General features: G+C 39.1%; 1 protein-coding gene across 1 annotated transcript; it reads right to left on the bottom strand.

Annotated features, from left to right (window-relative positions):
* Positions 1-457: 457 nt before the first annotated feature.
* On the bottom strand, positions 458-14,101 carry LOC148675455 (histone deacetylase 2). Its single transcript, XM_088626805.1, has 14 exons — positions 13,943-14,101; positions 12,770-12,882; positions 12,018-12,135; positions 11,001-11,075; positions 10,467-10,605; positions 9,451-9,592; positions 8,924-9,016; positions 8,423-8,531; positions 8,100-8,240; positions 7,313-7,421; positions 7,077-7,207; positions 6,226-6,381; positions 3,852-3,909; positions 458-903 (listed from the first exon to the last, which is right to left on the bottom strand). The coding sequence occupies exons 1-14, from the start codon at positions 13,995-13,997 to the stop codon at positions 873-875; spliced, it is 1,470 nt and encodes a 489-aa protein (XP_088482931.1). The 5' UTR covers positions 13,998-14,101; the 3' UTR covers positions 458-872.
* Between the last annotated feature and the right edge of the window lie 5,469 nt (positions 14,102-19,570).

Genomic DNA, 19,570 nt, shown 5'->3' with positions numbered 1-19,570 from the left:
TTACAAACTCCACGTCCGTAAGACCCCCGGTCCAGAACTGACCCCAGCCCTGTGAGGCAGCAGTGCTCAACTCATAGAAAGCAGGGGTTCTCATCTCAGGTCCTAGGGCTCTGGAATCCCTTAAGTCCCCTAGGTCTTCTTGATATAAACAGCCCCTCCCGTGGAAAAACACTTAAAACTGTTTGAACTGCAGTTCAGGCAGACCAATTTATCCCTTCTTCCTAACTTCAAACTGATAAGAATTTTAGGGAAACGTTAAACTTGCCAGATGCGGCTCAGGGTTAATGAACTCCTGGCATAAAGATTCTGAAGTGTGCCGTGAACGTCGCTCAACTCCTCCAGGAGTATCTGTTGATTGGGAATTCATGGATAGTCTGGAAAAAAGAATCTAGGAGCTAATCAGGTAAAAAACAAACAAACATTAATCTCCAATTCAGTACAATAAACGCACAACACATTTATAAAAAAGCTTTTATTACAGAAATGAAAAGTGTGAAACTAAAACAAAAATGATGCCTTTGCAGGTTTTCATCTTTTAAAAACCACACCTACATTAACATCATCAAACATCATCTCTAAAACATTTTAATTAAAAATGGTTATAAAATGTAAAAAAATGTCCCTTTGCAATAAAAATGCTTTCGTTTAAGGGTATTAAAAGAAAATACATCATCTTAATCCTATACCATGATACCAATACAAAACAGTGCCATTATAAGAATTTTTTTTTTTGTGATAAACTCACGACACACATCTCACATCTATAACACAGATCAAAATAAATAGGGTGTTAAGGTTTTGAATCCAAAGAGAAGTCCAGCAAATCGATTGCCAGTTTAATGGTTCCAGATCTGTTTGCCTTTACGGTTTGTTCAAGCACTACTAGGCTGCTCGGCCTTGACGCTGTAATGGACAAAAGAGACAGAAAAACAGTAAGAAGTACTTGACTAGTATTGACAAAAGCAGAAACAGTATCGCCTCTGTTCAGCATTTGCCTACTAATTATCCCTCATCAAGTCTGAGCAAAGAAAATTAATTTATTTTTAAATACCTTTTTAAACAAAAGATAAAAATATAGAAGGAACAAAGTTCTTAAGAAACAAATGCAATCCGATCATTCTGTAAATTTCGGCTCCAGCAAAACGCGCCCGCAGTCTGTTAAGCAAATGCTACTTTCAATTTAAAACGATAACAATCAGAACTGAGTTGCAAATCGTGGGTCTTTTTGTGAAACATTTTTGAAAACAGGATCTCTATCCAGAAGGATAGAGATCTGGATGCTACTTCATTAGGACGAGTATAAATTCTAACAGAAACTGCTATAGCTAGGCCTGTTCATTTTTCCTAAGAATTACCGGGTTTTATATAGCACCTTCCAAAGGATTTCTAACTGCTTGTGCTCGTGAGGGTTGAAGGACCACATTCAACAGGGAGGACCAATTAACTTTCCCTTCTCAAAAGCTTCCATGTCCCCTTGCGGGATTATAAAGCCCTTCCAGGGCACAGATGCAGTCCTTCTTGTATCGGGAGTCAGTTCAGACTCCCGTGTTGTGTAGTGTGCATTTAGGACCCTATGCAGGCGTTGAAATCCGGAGGAGACTGGAGAAGGGCAGCAGGGAAAACACGACAGGATCAGGACGGGAGGACTGACAGGGGGCGCAACGGCAGTGTTCCGGTGCTCGGGGGGCGTGGCGCAGGGGAACATGTCCAAAACAATCCGGAAGGGAAAACCAAGAAGCAGTCCAAAAGTCCATAGCCGGGAGATCCATCCGAAGATAGACGGGAACGGGGACGAGGAATCAGGAACAAGGAAGTTAAAATCATAACGGATCTAGGCGCTCCAAGCCCCGAACTCGGATGGTCAGGACGCTGGGGTGAAGCCTATGCCGTCGGGTCTCTCCTGGACCCGCTGGTAGGAGGGCTCCTGGGCGTCCATCTTCCGATGCTGAGTGCAGAGCTTCGGAGGTACTGGGTTTAAATAATACACACGGACCAAGGGGCAGGTGAACGTAATAATGAAACTAAAACACAAAAAAGGGTCGGAGCGCCCTCAAGAGGAGGGATGACGATCGTGACGCTTCAAGCATGTTCTGGGTCGTCATCAAGGGCTGCTCCCAGGGGATGTGCCCAGCAGAGCTCATCAGGTTTCTCCAGTACAGGTAGAGAAGTAGCAAGTCTACTCATGAGTTCTGTCAGGACAGACAGGTTTGCTGGTCCCTGTCCACAGAAAGTAAGTCCGAGAGCCCCACAACAAACTTAATTTTCACTTCTGATATCCATGGTTTTATTTTTCAGAACGGTTATTACATCTCGGTAACTAAAAAAATTAATTGACGGTACCAAATATTTTACACATTTCAAACTAAGCACGGAATCATGGACTTGGTGAAAGTACTGTATAGTTGCCACGGTTGAGAATTCGTGAGAACTGCAGTGTGAAGTGGCACTTCCTGCTCACTGGTCACTGTAATGACTCATGCAAAGTGAGTGTATAAGTACAGGTCGTGCCTCAGACATTTAAAACGTTCCAACGTGATCTGTATACAGAGTTAACAAGTAAGAAATATTTGCAGCGCAGTGTTTGCCAGGGGGACTGTACCCGTCTTCCATGCAAATTGGAACGATGACATCCGAACATATTCCAGCACTTTCAACATCTCCAGACAAACCTCATTAGCTTGGCTCATTTTTTTTACGACAGCAGCCACTTCAGCATTAGTGACAATCTATTCGGATGAGGGGGTGTTGCTTTGTGTACAGAGGCTGTGTCCACCAGACTGAAGAGTTCTTCAAGGTGCTCCTTTTCACCTCTCAACAATATTCTTGATTCAGGTCAGCATGTTGGCATCTTTGAAAGAACAGCCTGGGTAATCTGCCAACAACCCTACCTAAGACATCAAATGGTTTACCAGAACACCTTTGTGGTGTTACACCAGCGATTCTCCTTCTAAGAACTCCTTTCAGGCCCAGTCTTTCACTTCAGTGACCATCAGAGCCTCAAACGTCTTGACCTTCTCAGCCTTTTTGGGAGATCAAGGGACCAGTTCTGGCCCTGCTCTGAATGTCTTGTTCTTCACCTTGAGAGTTTTATTTGCCACTGGTGTCCACCAATAGGACGTAACGTTGTCACCCTGACTGGCACCACCTGGCTTCTCGAGGCCCTGAACACAGCTCACTCAAAAGTCCATATTCACCTAGAATATGAGAGAGGTTCTTCCAGAGGTGAGAGCTGAAATCTTTCTGCATACGGTCATTCACAAGATGTTGCATTCAGTGCATGGAGCTACAACTGATCACCAAGTGGTGCTACCGTAACAGCTTTGCACATCTCTGGATAGTTGGACTCTTCCAAGCCATCACCCTCCATTTATCTCCAATATCCATCATGTGAGCATTGAAGCTCTCAGGAGAACCAGAGTAGATAGTGGGCTCGGTGCTCAATAGGGTACCATGTATCTATAAGAAGACTACATCTCTGCACTGCTGTTTTCATGACTCATGTAAATGAAAACAGTCAGGAGCTTCCTCCAAAACCTCAAAATAATAATCTCTGAAAGGAGCAAGCTTAATTGTAGTTTTAATCAACATTATATACTGTTCTGAAAAACTAACATTTCAACTAAAAACATTTCATTTAAAAATCAAAATTTGAAAACTGATCTTAAAGTTTATACCATAACTGTTACATTTAGTCTGAAAGATCCATAAAAATCTTAGATCTAATCTAATCTTAGACTATTCAGACAAGGACAAAAGTCCCAAACTAAAAAGTTTTCATTCAATAAGTCAAAACATTTGTAAGTAACTAGTCATCTACCTCTAATACACATACATCATACTCCAAGACTTACGTTTTGGCATCTGTCTTTTCTGAGCTGTTTTCCTTAGATTTCTCTTCTTCTTTTACTTCTGTAATAGTAAACAAAAACTGTTGTAGCCAAAACGTAGGAGGGACAAAAGTACATTACTCCATGTCCTGCACTTTACCACTTTTTAACTAGCTGATTAGGTTCTTCAACAGCTAATTGATCCAAGGATCTCATTCTTGAAAGAAGCCAGGGTATCACCTCCAACACCTGGTCCAGAGTGTTTGTTCCATACGTCCCCAGTTCTGACCTTGTGTCCTCTGGTTAACGTCCACTATGTCCACAGCTAATTTCAACAAAGTCAGTTGACTTTTTGAAGGCCTTTGAGGATTGTGAATGCTATAAGTGCCCTCATATTCTTCTACTTTCAAGACTAAAAGCTTGAATTGCCAATAAAGCCGTGGCACAAAGGCTACACACAGATATGAAGAAAATCCCGTATTTGTTTTAATCTCTTATTAAAATGTTAAATATGACTTTAATGTCTTAAAGTGAGATCCAAGCATATGTCATATGTGACACAAGAAAAAATGGAAATCCTCAAATATTTTGATTTGGAAAGGTTAAAGCACATGAGAGGTAAAACAAAACATGACAGACCTCACACTGGTGATGGCTTTCTTTACTTATGTGTTTGCACAGATGGTGGTGTGCTAGTCAGACGGACTGCCTCACAGCTGCAGAAGCCTGGCTTCAGTTCCAGCTTGGAGCTGCTCACTGTGTGGACTTCGTATGTTCTACCCATGTTTATAATCCGTTTTACCCCCCACCTCCAAGAGACACACAGGTTAGGTCTGGTTTGGTTTTCTAAATTGGCCCCTTGCAGTGGGAGTCTTTTAAGTGGAATTCACGGATGGAGGGATCATTCTCCGCTCCCAGTATGTCCAGCAACAACTATGAAACATATGGAAATAAATAAAAAAAATCATTGTGCTTGATGGGCTGATTGGCCTCTTCTAAACTGTGGCCTGATTGTCTGACAAACCCTCTTAGAAAGTCTTCTCGTGCCCATAATCACTGACAAATTGTGGTCCCCTGTTGAACACCATATTAAGCCACTTTCAATACTTTTGAGTGCACTGATGCAGTTTGTTGTCAAACTTCTACATAATTTCAGCTTGAGCTACTGTGATCCCTTATGGATTCTGTGAATTCCTTCTCAGCTTTTCGCCCGCTGATTTCTGTTCCCAAGTAAAAGTTAGAAAGTGCTGCACTGTGTGGAGGCTTCATGTTGGGACATTTCCAAACCAAGCTTGAGGCTCCAACCCAACCCTTTATGTGTAACAGCCCAACACAACCTGCCACCCTGTCCTGCCCTTGTCATCAACTTTATTTTATGATCCCCAGAAGAAGATTAAGAGATTAAGCTTTTATGACATTTGTGATATAAGCCATTAAAAAAAATGCAGCACTTATGTTGGAAGAAATTGATATACATATCGTCACCCATCTCTTAATCTGTATCTCTTTCAATGCTTCTTTTCTATATATTTACGTTTGTTCTCCAACATTAATGCTTTACTTTCATATACATTCAAAAACACACTTTCAATTCAGACATGGGAGCTAAGAACTATACCTAGGAGGGAACTCACTGAGCTTTATCATGCTCTCAATCCAGAACTCACTCACATTATTGGTTAAGTGTTAAACAGGAAATCCAGCACAAAACAAAATCAGATAAGGTCTCGTACTGAATTCTAGGCAAGATCAAGAAGTTACAGTAAGTCTGTATATTGTAAATGGGAAGGTCATTTATTTTACCTTACCGGACACAGTCCTTTATGAGGCAACTAATGAATAGAGCTTTGCTTGTCCCACACAAACATCTTCAGTGTGATGTCCTTCCCACACATTCTTCTCCCCAGCGCTCCCTCTCTGCCCGCAACACACAACCAGCAAACACCTCAACACCTTTCAGGAGCTCCTCAGATTTACCGCTGTATGATCAATCTCCCTGCCTTTTACCGTACCCCATACACCACTGTGGGAGACACTTTCACACCACTCACTGTAGAACAGACCACAGGAAAGTTGAACTCTTCACAGCTGCTGAAATCTCCTACCTTACTTGCTGTGGTTTAAGATATTGTATGCTGAACTGTATTCTTGCTTCAGCGTGCAATTTACCGCCTCTGCTTAGCGTAGAAACTGTAGGATTAGGCCATTTTTTAGTGTTATATTACTAAACATTATTTTACGATGAAACCCAAGTTAGAATCTGTAAATCACAGGTTTGTAATTGTTGGCACAAGTGAGAGAAACAAAAGCTCTGAAACCGAAAGGTAAACAATTAAATCGTTCCCAAAATACGCATTTGCTACTTCCATCGTATTTCAGTTCTCAGAAGAGTACTTGCCCGATTTCTTCTCCTCAGCTTCTCTCGGATCCTCTTCTAGCCTGGCGCGCTTCACGTTTTTCTTGTGATTTGCAACATTTCTCCTCCCTCCCTCTCCTTCGTCTTCAGAGTCAGAAAACTCTTCATCGCAGGCTATCCTTTTGTCAGATGCCCGGACTGAGATGGACAAGAAAAAGACAGTCAGTGTTCATCACACATAAACTATATGCAAGTCGTCTCATTTCCTGCATTTGGTTTTGATTGAGAGTCCCTAATGACAATTAAAAACACAATAATTCAAGAATTATGAGACAAGGTTAGCCGGTCTTTAAAGATCATGTCTTTAATGAACTGCAGATTGTTTCTAACTTGAAAGAGAAATGATAGGTGACACAGATCACTCGTATCAGAATTCACTATTCTCATATTTCATCCTTCCAGTAACCTCATGTTTTGGCCAGTGCCTCTTGGCTCTTTTATTTCCCCAATTTGTTGCAAAAATCTGCTGACAAATATTATTTCAGTGTTAAATAACCATGTACTTGCAAAGGCTCTGAAACACAAAACCGTAGCACTTTCGGTTTTAATAATTTGTCAAAACACAGGCAGTCGAGCATACTCTTCTCCTAATTAGGATACACCAAATGCTTCGAAAAGGAACCATTATCATTGACAGAGAGCAGTGTTACTTCAAAATAATCACCAAAAAGTCTGAAGCTCTAATTAAATTACCACCTAATAGTCTAAAACATTTAAAGTGCTTAACTCCCAAGTGGCTCTATCTCAAAAAGCCTTATAAGAAGATGTCGTGTATATTTTCACAATTGTTTTCAGCCACCAATATGGAACGTGTACTGAAAGCGAGACATTACTTGATAAGCGCTTGTCTGGGTTATCAGCGTCTTCGTCCCCAGTGTCTTCGGGCACAATGTCCTCGGGAATGGCCTGCATCTGTACTCCTGGGGCGTGCGGCAACATTCTCAGGTTCTCAAACAGGCGCTGTCTGCAGAGACAAGTACAGCCCCACATTGAGATCTCAACACATTCTGCACCTCTCCCACAATCCGGTTTTCGTTAAGAAGCTTTTGGACAGAAAGAGCCTCCTTACTTGATCTTGTCCAGATACTCTTGCGTGTTCTGGTTTGTCATGTTGGAGGGACTGATGTGCAACTTAAAGTCAGGTCCAAAGTATTCGAAGTAATCATTGTATGGCAATTCTAAAAATGACAAAAAACAAAAAATAATACATTTTCAAATCTAACTTGCCAACTACAACAACAACATGAACTCTGACTAATAAGATCTCCTGTCTGCCACTCATAGGATACAAGAGGTGATGCTTCAGAGCCTCACAAATCTGTGGTTCATATCATGTTTTTATTTTTCTAATAAATCCCTTCAACACTGAATCCAGAACCTTGGAGAGAAGCAAAAGGATATGAAAAACTAGGAATCCCACATGAAGGTAATGATGCTGTTTTAGATGGCCTCAAGTTCGGATGGCTTTTTTTTCCATCCAGCTAATAAATAACTTTGAACTTAAATATAGTTTAAGAAATAAAAGGTATAAAATCTCAGATTATGCATTATGTACATACACGACAAAACAAGACTTTGTGTTTTACGCTCTCTTCTTTAGTACAGTAGCTTTCTTCTCAGTGAGATTCAAGCTTATAATGCAGTCTTTACAAGACAATTTTAAACGTTTGCTGCCATAACGACGACTCCTAACAGCAAAAACATTTTGACTCACTCATCCTGCAAAGAGTAGTTAAGTAGAACTAAAGTAGTAGGATGGTAGTTAAAGAACTGTCTTAAGTCCGGAAATAAACATGTCTAGCATTAACAAGTCTCACTCGGGGCCTAAGAAAGGACACAACGTTCAACTACAGTACCATCAGGAATATCTGTATCCAGTGCCACAGCAGTTTCGTACGTCCAACATCGGGAAACATTACGGATGGTGTAGCCCCCTCCACCCAACATCAGCAAAGGTAGATTGAAAGACTTCATGTATTCCACACATTTTGCATGACCTAATGAGGGGGGAAAAAAACAAAAACAAAGGTATCAAAAGATCAAAATGATGGACCTTATGTCAGAGATCAAATAGCTCAAACAAAGCACAAGATAAACACATACATCCGTGCCTGGAAGCCCAGTTCTGCACAAACGGACGGATTTCTGCAGAAGGGTCATGCACATTTTCCGAGCGTACCTCTTATTGTTAGGTTAAAGCAGCCAAGCCGATCTCCAGAGAGCGAGTCGGCCCCACACTGCAGGACAACTGCACTGGGCTGGTACATCTCCATTACCTTGGCCATTACCTGCAAAGCCGGACAGAATTCCCATTTAGAAAACATTAGAGAAACTGTGTTGTATAATACAGTAGAAAGCTACATGCACAATAAAGTTAAAAACGCATGCTGAAATGCACAAAGATGAACACCAGTCGTATAACCTTACAAGATATAAATGAACAGCTTTGCAACTCTATTATTGTTTTGCACAGTGGGTGTATGCAAGTACTGTCAATGCAGTTACAAGAAATTAAGTCATTACAGCTATGCCAATACATTTAGATTACTAACATGCCATATTTTTTTCTATATTTTACATAAGATTTTTGCTACACAAAAATATAAAAAGTGTAAAGACAGCAGTAGGCATTATGCACTATGATTTTGGCTATCAGTCTATACATTAAGGATGCACTTACTGGCTTAAATATTTGTTCATATGAGTCATCATCTATTCCATCTCTCAGTGGGAAGTTGACAGCATAGTATTTGCCTTTTCCTGCACCTATATCCTGTAAAGAAGCAGGACAATATTAATAAGATGACTATTAGGACTGCCATAGATGCTTACTAAAGTAATCTCCTTTGCAACCCAACAAAGGATTTCTGTTACAGCAGCCAAACGTATGGCTCAGTTTCAACACAAGCAAAAAGGATAATAAACCAAAAAAAAAGTGTACTATATTTAACAAAAAAATACATAACACAGACAACTGAAGAATAAAGCCCACAAGTTTAATTAAAAGCGGAAATCGCTTGGATTACATTATCACAGGTCACAAAAATAAGTTTTAGCAGGCTTAAGCAAGAGAAAAAAGAGGAATAAAAGTATTAAATACACGCGTGCATGCATGTCCTCTACAACATAAACATTCAGAATAGTCTCATGTTTGTCAGTTTTGAGTTCCGCTGTGATCTTGGAAATAAACACCCACACATCACTTACTCGAAGGTCTCCGGTGCCTGGGAAGTACTCTCCATATTTATGAAATGAAACTGTCATGACACGGTCGGTTGTGTAGAAGGCCTCTTCCACACCATCTCCATGATGGATATCAATGTCAATGTACAGAACTCTCTGGTGGTATCTGAGAGAAATGTGAAGAAAAACTGAATTCCTTTCAAAATTGGTCACGAAGCTTACATCTTACATACAAATGAAGGAACGCAGTCTTTAAGGAAAAGCTATGTAACTAGAAAACAACCAAAACCTACAGTATCCTACTGACCAAGAAAGTATAGCAAGTACATGAATAAATGCATGGTTGCCGAAAACACATTTAGGCAGGGTTATCCTTTGTTCTACTTTGTGTTTTACAACACAAAGAAGATTGGACCATGTCACATACAGCTCAAATCTGTGCGTTCCCTCTAAACATCTAGTACAACAGCCTAATCACATTTCCTTCTGTGTTAAGATGTCAACCAACTACACAGAAATACATTTAAAAATGAAGACTTACACAGGAATTGACTGTAAAGGATCTACATGGTTACACATTTAGAACACAGTATTCCTGTCTGTGTGTCTCCTGGAGAGCAAGCTGGGGTATGCGGAAAGACGAATTCCTAATGCAGGAAATTGTATATGGCCAATAAAGTGATCTTATCTTGTCTTAAAATTACCACTTCCTTGTACAAGTAGGACTCCCATATAGACAAGGCAGCAGACATGCTCACTCTAAACTGCTTTTGTGTCCATTGGATATCAGTCAGCTCAAGGTACAGTCCAGGCTCACAAAGCTGCTTTTGTAAGTGTATTAACTCTGTTTCCCCTGTGCTATTGAAGTGATCACAGCAGTGAGCCGAGCTGTCAGCATTTCTCGATTCTCGACCAATAATATTTGGGAAACAAAAAAAAAACACTGCTTTTTGTAGCTAACAAGCTTTGCCTTCATACGAAGGCAGTTCTAACGCCTGTCTTTAGTTGCAAGACGTGAGACTTAAGGGTGAGAAACGTACTTGAGCAGCTCAAGGATTCCTAGAACAATATCATTGACATAGCAGAACCCGGAGGCCTCGGACTTCTTGGCATGGTGAAGCCCTCCGGCCCAGTTGATTGCAATGTCCGTCTGCTGCCTGTTCAGCTTCACTGCTCCAGCTGAAAAGGACCAAAGAAGCTCAGTTACATTTAGATACGTAACTAGAGTGTTTTTAACTTTATACTGGCATACTGCAGATGTAAAACAATGTGAAGCCTGATTTAGGCGTTCACTGTTATGCAGGGCGCCCGATCTACTAGCACTGACAGCTGGGCGTCCCAGTCCGTCTAAAATGCCCCCGTACTTCACACGTACCTGTACGCCTTCAAGATAATGCGAGACAATTTTTAAAGGAGTGACAGATGTTCTTGTAAAACACAATGAAAATGTGCATAATTAACTCTGCTCTTTGCTTTAACTTTGATTCAAGGTGGAATGAATCTCGGCTACGATTTAAGAAACAGTCATGCCATATCAACCATGTGCTACAAGAAGTCTGGGTTTTTCCACTTACCAGCAGATCCCCCTGTTGACAGCTGGCAGAACTCGAACAACCCATCGAAGACTGGACAGTCTTCCCCAACATTGACTATAAAAGAATGCGACGCATACATTTCGGGAGGTTAATAGTTAAACAGATCATGCCTTAATAGCTCACACTGTCATCCTATAAATAGTACAGATAACTCTGAATACCCAGAATGATAAACATCTACTAACATTTCAGACGTGTTCGTCAAAGACAAATGGACGTCCATGCACATGTGGTCATATCAGTCACTCAGGTTATAATATATAAACAGTATTGCAATTAATAGTATAATAGTCCCCAATTTCCATTTTTTATTTTTACATCTTAACTACAACCAATGTACTGTACAGTACATTTTGTAAACCACTGATTATTTTAATTCTGAGAATATTAATAGCATCTAGCAAAACAAGTCTTGCAGCCTCACCAATACTTGAAGCAGCAAGATCTTGTTTAAAAACAATTATTTGGTTAATAACTGAGCTGGATGCCTTCTTTCTTTATATTATCGCCCCTGAACGTTCTCCGTTATTGGACAGCAAAACCAATTTAACAGATGAATCTACAGAAATACTATCTGCTAAATATCTATCAAAAACAATCAACCAGAGAACCAGACAGGAGAAACAGTTGTTTCAACTGTCGTTTTCTTCACATGTTAATGATACCATAAACGTGATATGTCCAGGTAAAATGACAGCCAGTGATGTATTTAAAAATCTATATTCTATATGGTTTAGCTGCTTTACATAATTACTTTATAATTATAAATTAGGTATGATTTGTGATATAAAGACAAAAATGGTAAGCTAACCAAAAATAAGTAATTAACTCAGTAAGGTCTTTTTTAATTAGTATTGTATTCCTAGTCAGGCGCTAGAAAAAAACAACATCTGTAAAACAGATTTAACAGATTCTTACATAAGTTTTGCAATTAATCTACAATGAAGTGTTTGATTAGACAAGATCTCAAACTGTATGAAAAGTTGCAATGCTCACATCTTTGCATTTGTTTGCTGAATTCAGACATGTTTTCTGTTCTGATTGATCTGAGGAACTTGATGTAATCATCACTGTGGTACTTTGTCATTTCTTCAGCTGTGGCTTTATGAGGTCTCTGCAGACACAAAAATGAACATAATCCAATCAACAGAGTTAAACACAAGACAGAAACAAGAAATAAATATCCCAATGGCATTTTAGTATCATACATACAGGAACAATATAACTATGTATATAATAAATATATTAAAATGCCAATATTTAAATCTACATTATAATGTATTTACAACTGATCAAATAGTACTAATGCTCCCTTATTTATTTATTCTATTGCTTACTTTCATAAAGAATTTTGCTATCCTAAGAAAAAAGAGTCCAGACATATTACACTATGAACCTACACACTGAGCGGAATAAGAGCATTTTCACATACTGCTTCCGTGGCTAAAGTACATCAGTCCTCTGCTTTAGTGTCTGCATGATAACTAATCATAGAGGTATTTCTCTGTTTAGCAGGTGCCCTGTTCTAAGGTGAATTTTCATTGTAATACAAAGTTTAAATGACCTGTAAGTAGAAAGGAAACAACAGGTACAACAACATGCAAAATGAATAAAATGCACACTGTAGATAAGTGAAATGGCAATAATGCTGACTTGTGAAAGCGATGCTTGGCAAACACTTAAAGACAGCAATGCAACAGACACATGTTCAGCGGAAGTGTAATCTGTCATTACACTTCAAGACTTACATAGATTTCCATTTTCCTGTAAAGCCCATAGTTTAAAAGCAAGTTGTGGGTCATGCGAATTCTGTGAGGTTTCATGGGATGCCCCTGTCCATAATAGTAGTTTCCAATGTCACCTGAATGATAAAAAGTAAAGGTTAACAGACAAAACTGGGCATGACTTATTCAAAATCTTCGTATTGAAAGAAATACAAAACTCTTTTATTAATAAACCATTCAGTGCCATTTATTTCTAAGATGTTAAGGGACACCTTTTCCTGCTGTGGACTTAAATCCACATTTACATTTTGGCAAACAAATCCTCACTTAAGAGACGCAATAATTACAAATTAAACGATTAAGATTGTTTTGTTGTTGTTGTTGTTGTTGTTTTGCGTCGGGCTCATTTCCATAACGCGAGGAGGCCACATGTCCTGGCGTCAACGTATTTTAGAGAAACACAATCCGCTTGCAGTTTAATCACACGTAGGCAGGTATTAAAGTAAGCAAATATACGCGGGATAGTGTAACCGTTTTGGTGCTGGTAAGTAGCGATAGCTACATTTTCCGTGGCGTCTATAAAGAAAACGGGCGATACGTACTAAATCTGTAAAGAAAACAGCGCTAATGGCTCTGACGACGGAAGGAGACGGTTTTGTTTTGGATGAAGGCGGACATGCGCAGTGTATGGTTTTGTTTTGTTCCCGTCGCCACTAGGCCTTGGCGGCAATGAACAACTTCTGAGTATTTAATTTGATTCAGCACTGCAGTCGGGACACCTCGCTAACCTAACCCCCCTCCAAAAAGACAAAAAACAAACAAACAACAACTTTTAAAACAGAAATTATAAACGCACAACTGCTGCGCAGTGGCCATCGTGCGTGATGTTTCTGTGTATTATTACGGCTGAGGTACGCGAAATGTTCGCATCGACTCTCGGGGGTTCAACGTAAAATCAGTTTCGTTTGGCGCAAACGCGTTGTAACTTTCAATTATGCGGTAACAGTCGATGTAAAAAGAAATATCAGCTGCGAGACACGATTTTACATTTTGCGTTACATTTAGACGCACTAAACCCGGCCACCCGTCTCTTGTCCCTCTCGTCTTCACTCGGCCCCTCTCTCATTGTGAGCGTCACCCCCGTCGTCTATTGTAAAAATAATAACTGCAAAGCAGGAACAGGACTGGATCTCGTACCGTCATAATAGTAGCAGACTTTCTTCTTTAAACCGCCTTGGAGGGTATATGCCATGATTACTCTGTGATCGAAAGGTGAAGTCGGGTCGACGGAAGCTGGTTATATTTTCAGCGGAGAGATAAGGAAAGACGGGGAGCGGGGCGGTACACTGACGAGAAAGAGGTGGGCCGTGTGGTGGTGGGGGTGTCTTATATCCAGCGCCGAGCATCGGACTGAATAAAGAAGACGGAAATATTCCAGCTGTCCATCAACACACTCTGTAACACCGACGGGCCTTAGTGCGTCAATCATTGAAGTAAAACAATATATTATTTATTGGTATCTCGCTGATCATTTGTAGATGGTGAAGCCACTTCTGATCCAGGGTTGTGTGAGGCTACTAACACGAACAGAAATAATTTTAGATACCAGTTATGCCGTCGTCAGCAGGACAAAGCACTATATCCAATATATGAATATATGTGATCTATACCGGTCATGTTTTTGAAGCACTGTACTAACAGAAATAAAGTATCCGTCTGTACCAAAAAAAAAAGTAAAATGTAAAGAGTTAGCTTCTTGAATGGCAATTTAAGTGTCTTCTATAAAAATGTTATAAAAAGTGTTTGATGATTCTAATACAACTGGGATAGCTGTTGTTAAAATTATGAGAGCAATATTCAAGGGTCAGGCCTTTGTTACTTAGCAGTGCAGTAATAAAGATGTGTGAAAGTGCAAAGCCAAGTTAACACAGCGCATCCGATCTGAATTCTGATATCTTTTTTTTTTTACTGTTCTCATTGTATTTAGTAGTGAAATCATCTGGGAATCGGAAACCAATCAGTGAGAGTGAAGCGATTTGCCTATAATCTTATGGTATTTATCTTTTGATTTATAGCTAAAATCAACACAGATGGTTTCTTCGAAAGGAATAGTAAAACGGATCAGATGACACAAGATGAAACTGTGGTGAAGTGCTTTCAAAACCTAAAACAGAAATCATTCCTTTGGAGTCTGGAACAGGCTACCAAACCATGTTGTTGAAGCTGATACTCTGGTTTCTTGCAAGAAACTTTTGGATGAGACCTCTGGAGCAATTAGTTACCAACAACCTAACAGGCTAGACTGACCAGACAGCCTCCTCTTGCTATAACCTTTCACATGTTCTTCTGTTCAATTGATTGGGGTTTTATAGGAAACCCTTCAATCACTGATGTCTAAAAGCTTGGCACAATGACTTGTGATCAACTGTAATTACTTCTTTGTTACGTGAAATAATTTCTAGATCAGTAGGAACTTACATTTTCAGTCCTCAAGGACAGGTGTTCCCTCAGCTTCACAAATTACTCATTTCATTGCTTAATATGTCTGGTCTATGCCAAAAATGCTTTAGAGAATTTTTTAAAAATACAGGACTGGGGCTTTCCAGGGTTAGGGTTCAGGTTTCCTGACATAATCTATAAAATACTGTGTATGAGTACCTAGTACTGTACAAATGCAAGTGCTTCAAACTTGAGTATTCCTTGGTTAAATGATACCAAGTTTCTAAATGTCTCCCCTTACCAGGGATACCTCTTGATTCCAGAGCTGTCTGTTCATGTAGTTTCACAGTTCTCTATAGAACTTGTCAGACTCTAGACAGGGAATGGAAAAGTCAGTCAGGGCTCCCTAGAAGGAGCTTCAGTAGGTTTTGCTTTACTATTAAAATGGGTACTGATTGGCTGCCAGTTGTTCAAAAGCTTTAGTTCTTTTTCTTTGCCTGAGAAAATGGGATCGATCAATGACTCTTCATACTTTAAGCCTGTAGGCCCGTGCATGTTTCCTGTTAATCTGAGACCTCCACACAGATGCCCTGGTATGGTGCACCAGATAACAAAAGTCGTTGCATTAGGTCTATTAATTCACTAATCCATTATTGATTCCCACAGTGAAATAAAAATGAGAAACCTTCATTCTGAAATATCAGTCCTGGTGTAGAGAGGAGCTATGAGCCTAGTGTGCCTGAATGGAATATAAATGCTGAGAAACTCATTTCAAATGGTGCAGGATAGCTTTCTCAAAAAGCACATGATCCAACAAAGGGGCTCATAAGAAATATAGTTAGGGTTAAATTATTGAACCTGCCTCTAGGACTTTGTGTATTAATCTCAACATACAGCTAACCTTCATTGTGATCATTTATGTCATAATGAAAAATACAGAACTGCTTTACTGATTAAACATCTTTTAAAGCATGAAGGAAAGCTGGAAAAATAATACTTTTCAATTTCTGTGAGAGCTGCAGGTTCTGTATATGGGAACACAGAGTCATTATGTATTGTACTGTATAATGGTTTTCTAGACATCAGTTTGTAGTTGGAGGCTGCACTTTATCTGCGCTGTGTGATAGTCATTAGACTCATTTTTCCTCTTTTCAGTAAAAACACTTTAATAAAATTTTTCCCTGTCCCTCTGGGTAACTGCCTCAGTAAGATACTTTGTCCTATGACTAAATACTAAGCCTAATACGTAGCAGGACTAAAATATCAATGTAAACTTCAGAATATCATTGACTAATTATAACTTGGCACCCATGGGTCTCTTATTTTTAAGTTAGATTTACATCAGGCCATGCGATACCAGAATATACAGTAAATTATTCTGCTTCTTTCTGTGATGGAAGCTGACATAATTCAAAGAAAAAGAGACCTTCAGAAAAACATACAATTACTTTGTTGACATTTTTCCTGTGAATTTTCAGTGAAACATTACAACCTTCCCTACATTTGTACTTTAGTAAGTAGCAAAAAATAGAAAGGAATAGAATGTTATCCTTGAACTGTATCCAATTTAGTATAAGACATGCAAACCAAAAAACAAAACCTTCATTGTTCCCTATTTGACGTTCAACTGCTTTTTACCAACTTGTTAATCTTATCATTTTGTGTCATCTTGTTAATCTTAATATGACAAGTTTCATGCATATACTGGTATATCATTAACCAATCTGGATATAACTACATTCTTGGATGGGAAATTCAGTTCTCTATAGAAATATTACTGTGTCTATAAGAAGCAGAAACATCATGAAAATTAAATTAATTCTGTACCATGCAAACTACAAAGGAAGAAAGAGAGATTGATTCCATTCAAAAGAAAGAAACTAAGAAAATATTTGCTTTATACTTTTCAGCAAAGAGCTAACCAATACTTGTTATATTTTGCTTTCTAATTTCTGCACAAACACTAATCTAATTGGATTACACATCAGCATACAGTGCTTGGCACAGTTTTCAGATTTTGTTGCTTTAAAGCCTAAAAGTAACAATTAATATTTGTTATATACACGACCTACTCCACACATTCTAAGCAAAAACAAATAAGTAACTTTATAATTAATATGAATGAAAAATGGAAAGGTGATGATAGCATAAGATTCAAACCCTTTCCTGTGCAAATGGAAATGAATTTACATGCACAGTATTACTGTACCTGCGCGAGCCACCTACAGTAATTAATGGTTTCAGAAAACGTGCATGTGGCCACATAGTGAATTTCAGGCAAAGACTCAACCATGAAAACTAAAGCACTTTCAAATCAAGTCACAGGTTAAGTCTTTGAAAAGCACGGATATGGAAAAGGGACCACAAAAAGTTGAAGTCTTTGAATACCTGCATGAACACAGTCTACCCAATCATCAAAAAATAGAAGATGCACAGTACCACCCAAATACTGCCTAGATCAGACTGTCTCTCCAAACAGAGCAGACGGTCCAGGTGGAATCTGGTGAGGGAGGACACCAAGGGCCCAACAACAACTCTGAAAGAGCTACAGAGGTCACTGGCTGAGGTGGGAGAGAATGTGCATCAGTCAACAATATCCATAGCACTTAACAAAACCAACTAGTATGACAGGGTGACAGGAAGGAAGCCATTATTAAAAATAAGCCAGCGTGGAACTCACAGCAAAGCACCTGAGTGATTCTGCAAAAATGTGGCAAAAAGGTGTTGTGGTCAGCAGAGACCAAATTAGAACTTCTTGGTCTAAATGCCAGTTGCGACTTTTGATGAGACTTAATATAGCACATCTTCGAGTCAGCTTCATCCCTAAAGTGAAGCATGGGGGTGGCAGCATCATGCTATGGGAATACTACTCCTCAGCAGGGTCTGGAAAGGTTGTGGGGATTGAAGAAAAAAATCAAGGTGCTGGCAAATACTAGAGGAAAGCCTTTTCAATCTCTTAGAATTTAAAACTGGGCTGAAAGTCCATCTTTCAGCAAGACAATGATCCGAAGCACAAGGCTAGAGCTATTCCTGAATGACTTAGGAATATTAAAGTGTATGTTCTTGAGTGACCCAGTCAAAGTCTTGAAAGGGTTGAAGATTTGAAAAGTGCTGTGCATAAGCACTCCCCAAGCAACTTAAGAGAGCTTGAGGAAAGAAGATTTGCTAAAAAGAATGGGCAAAAATTGCGTCAAGCAAATTTGTGTGGAAACATACCTAAAAAGACTTGCAACCGTAATTGTGGCCAAAGGTGCTTTCATCAAATATTGATTTTTGGGGTCTGAGAACTTATGTAATCAGTGTATTTCAGTTTTCTTCTCTTTAGTTTTGCTGACATTAACTGTTACTGTAACTGATCTTACCAATAGAATTATTCAGTTTGGGCATTCAGGTTTTGAATAAATGTTTACGTTTAAAAACTGTTGGTGCATCATTTTGTAATTTTACAAGTGTCTGAAGGCTTTTGCAAGGGACTGCAGACGCTACTATTATGCACATTATCCTAGGCAACTAAATTAATTGATATAGATATCAAACACCTCTTAAAACTCCAGTATAATCTGGGGAGAGTTCTTTTTCAATGGTATTTGCTATTAAAACCTATAAACTTATATTCCTAAAAGAACAACATGCTTATTGCATATGCAGTTTAGCAGTTTCTAGGAAATCAAATTATATTAAATTGATTGAATTTAAGTTTCTCTAAAAAACCTTCAACCTCTGGCATATTTTATTTTTCCTGCAAAATCTGGATTTTACATGAAAACATCCATCCATTTGATCCAATTGAAGGTCACTGGGGTGTCAGAGCCTATCCCAGGAAGCAAACCTGGATGACATGCCAGTCCATTACAGTGCAGACAGACACAAACACAGACACACCACACCAGTTCGTTTAGATAGGGTATGTCTTCGGATTGTGGGAGGAAACTTAAGTGCGCAGTGAAAACCCATGCAAATTCAGGGAATTACATACAAACTCCATGCCGACAGCACCTCAGCTCTGGAATTGAACCCAACACTGCGAAGAACAACATTAACCACTGTGCCACTAACTGCCCAATTTAGCCTTTGTCATAATGACAAAAAAGTGGCAGCACACATTTTTCTTTTGAGTAAAAATAGTATCAGTTCATTGTTTTTACAACGTTTTCAAACTCCAGGCCAGAAAAAAAAATGGGCCAACTTAAATTTAGGTCACACAAACATAAATTATTCAGCAGTAATGGAAGTGTCAGGTGTCATTAAATCTTTACTTTGTTATTTTGTTCCTGTGATTTTTATAATATAAAGTTATAATATACATGTGTAAAAAATGATTTATAAAAAACGAGGTAAACTTCTTATGGGCCTATCCACAATTTCAACAAGAAAACCAATAATCAA

Source organism: Lepisosteus platostomus, chromosome 3 (assembly GCF_059453375.1).
Source record: "Lepisosteus platostomus isolate fLepPlt1 chromosome 3, fLepPlt1.hap1, whole genome shotgun sequence".
NCBI lineage: Eukaryota > Metazoa > Chordata > Actinopteri > Semionotiformes > Lepisosteidae > Lepisosteus > Lepisosteus platostomus.
This window is presented reverse-complemented; position numbering and strand designations above follow the sequence as displayed.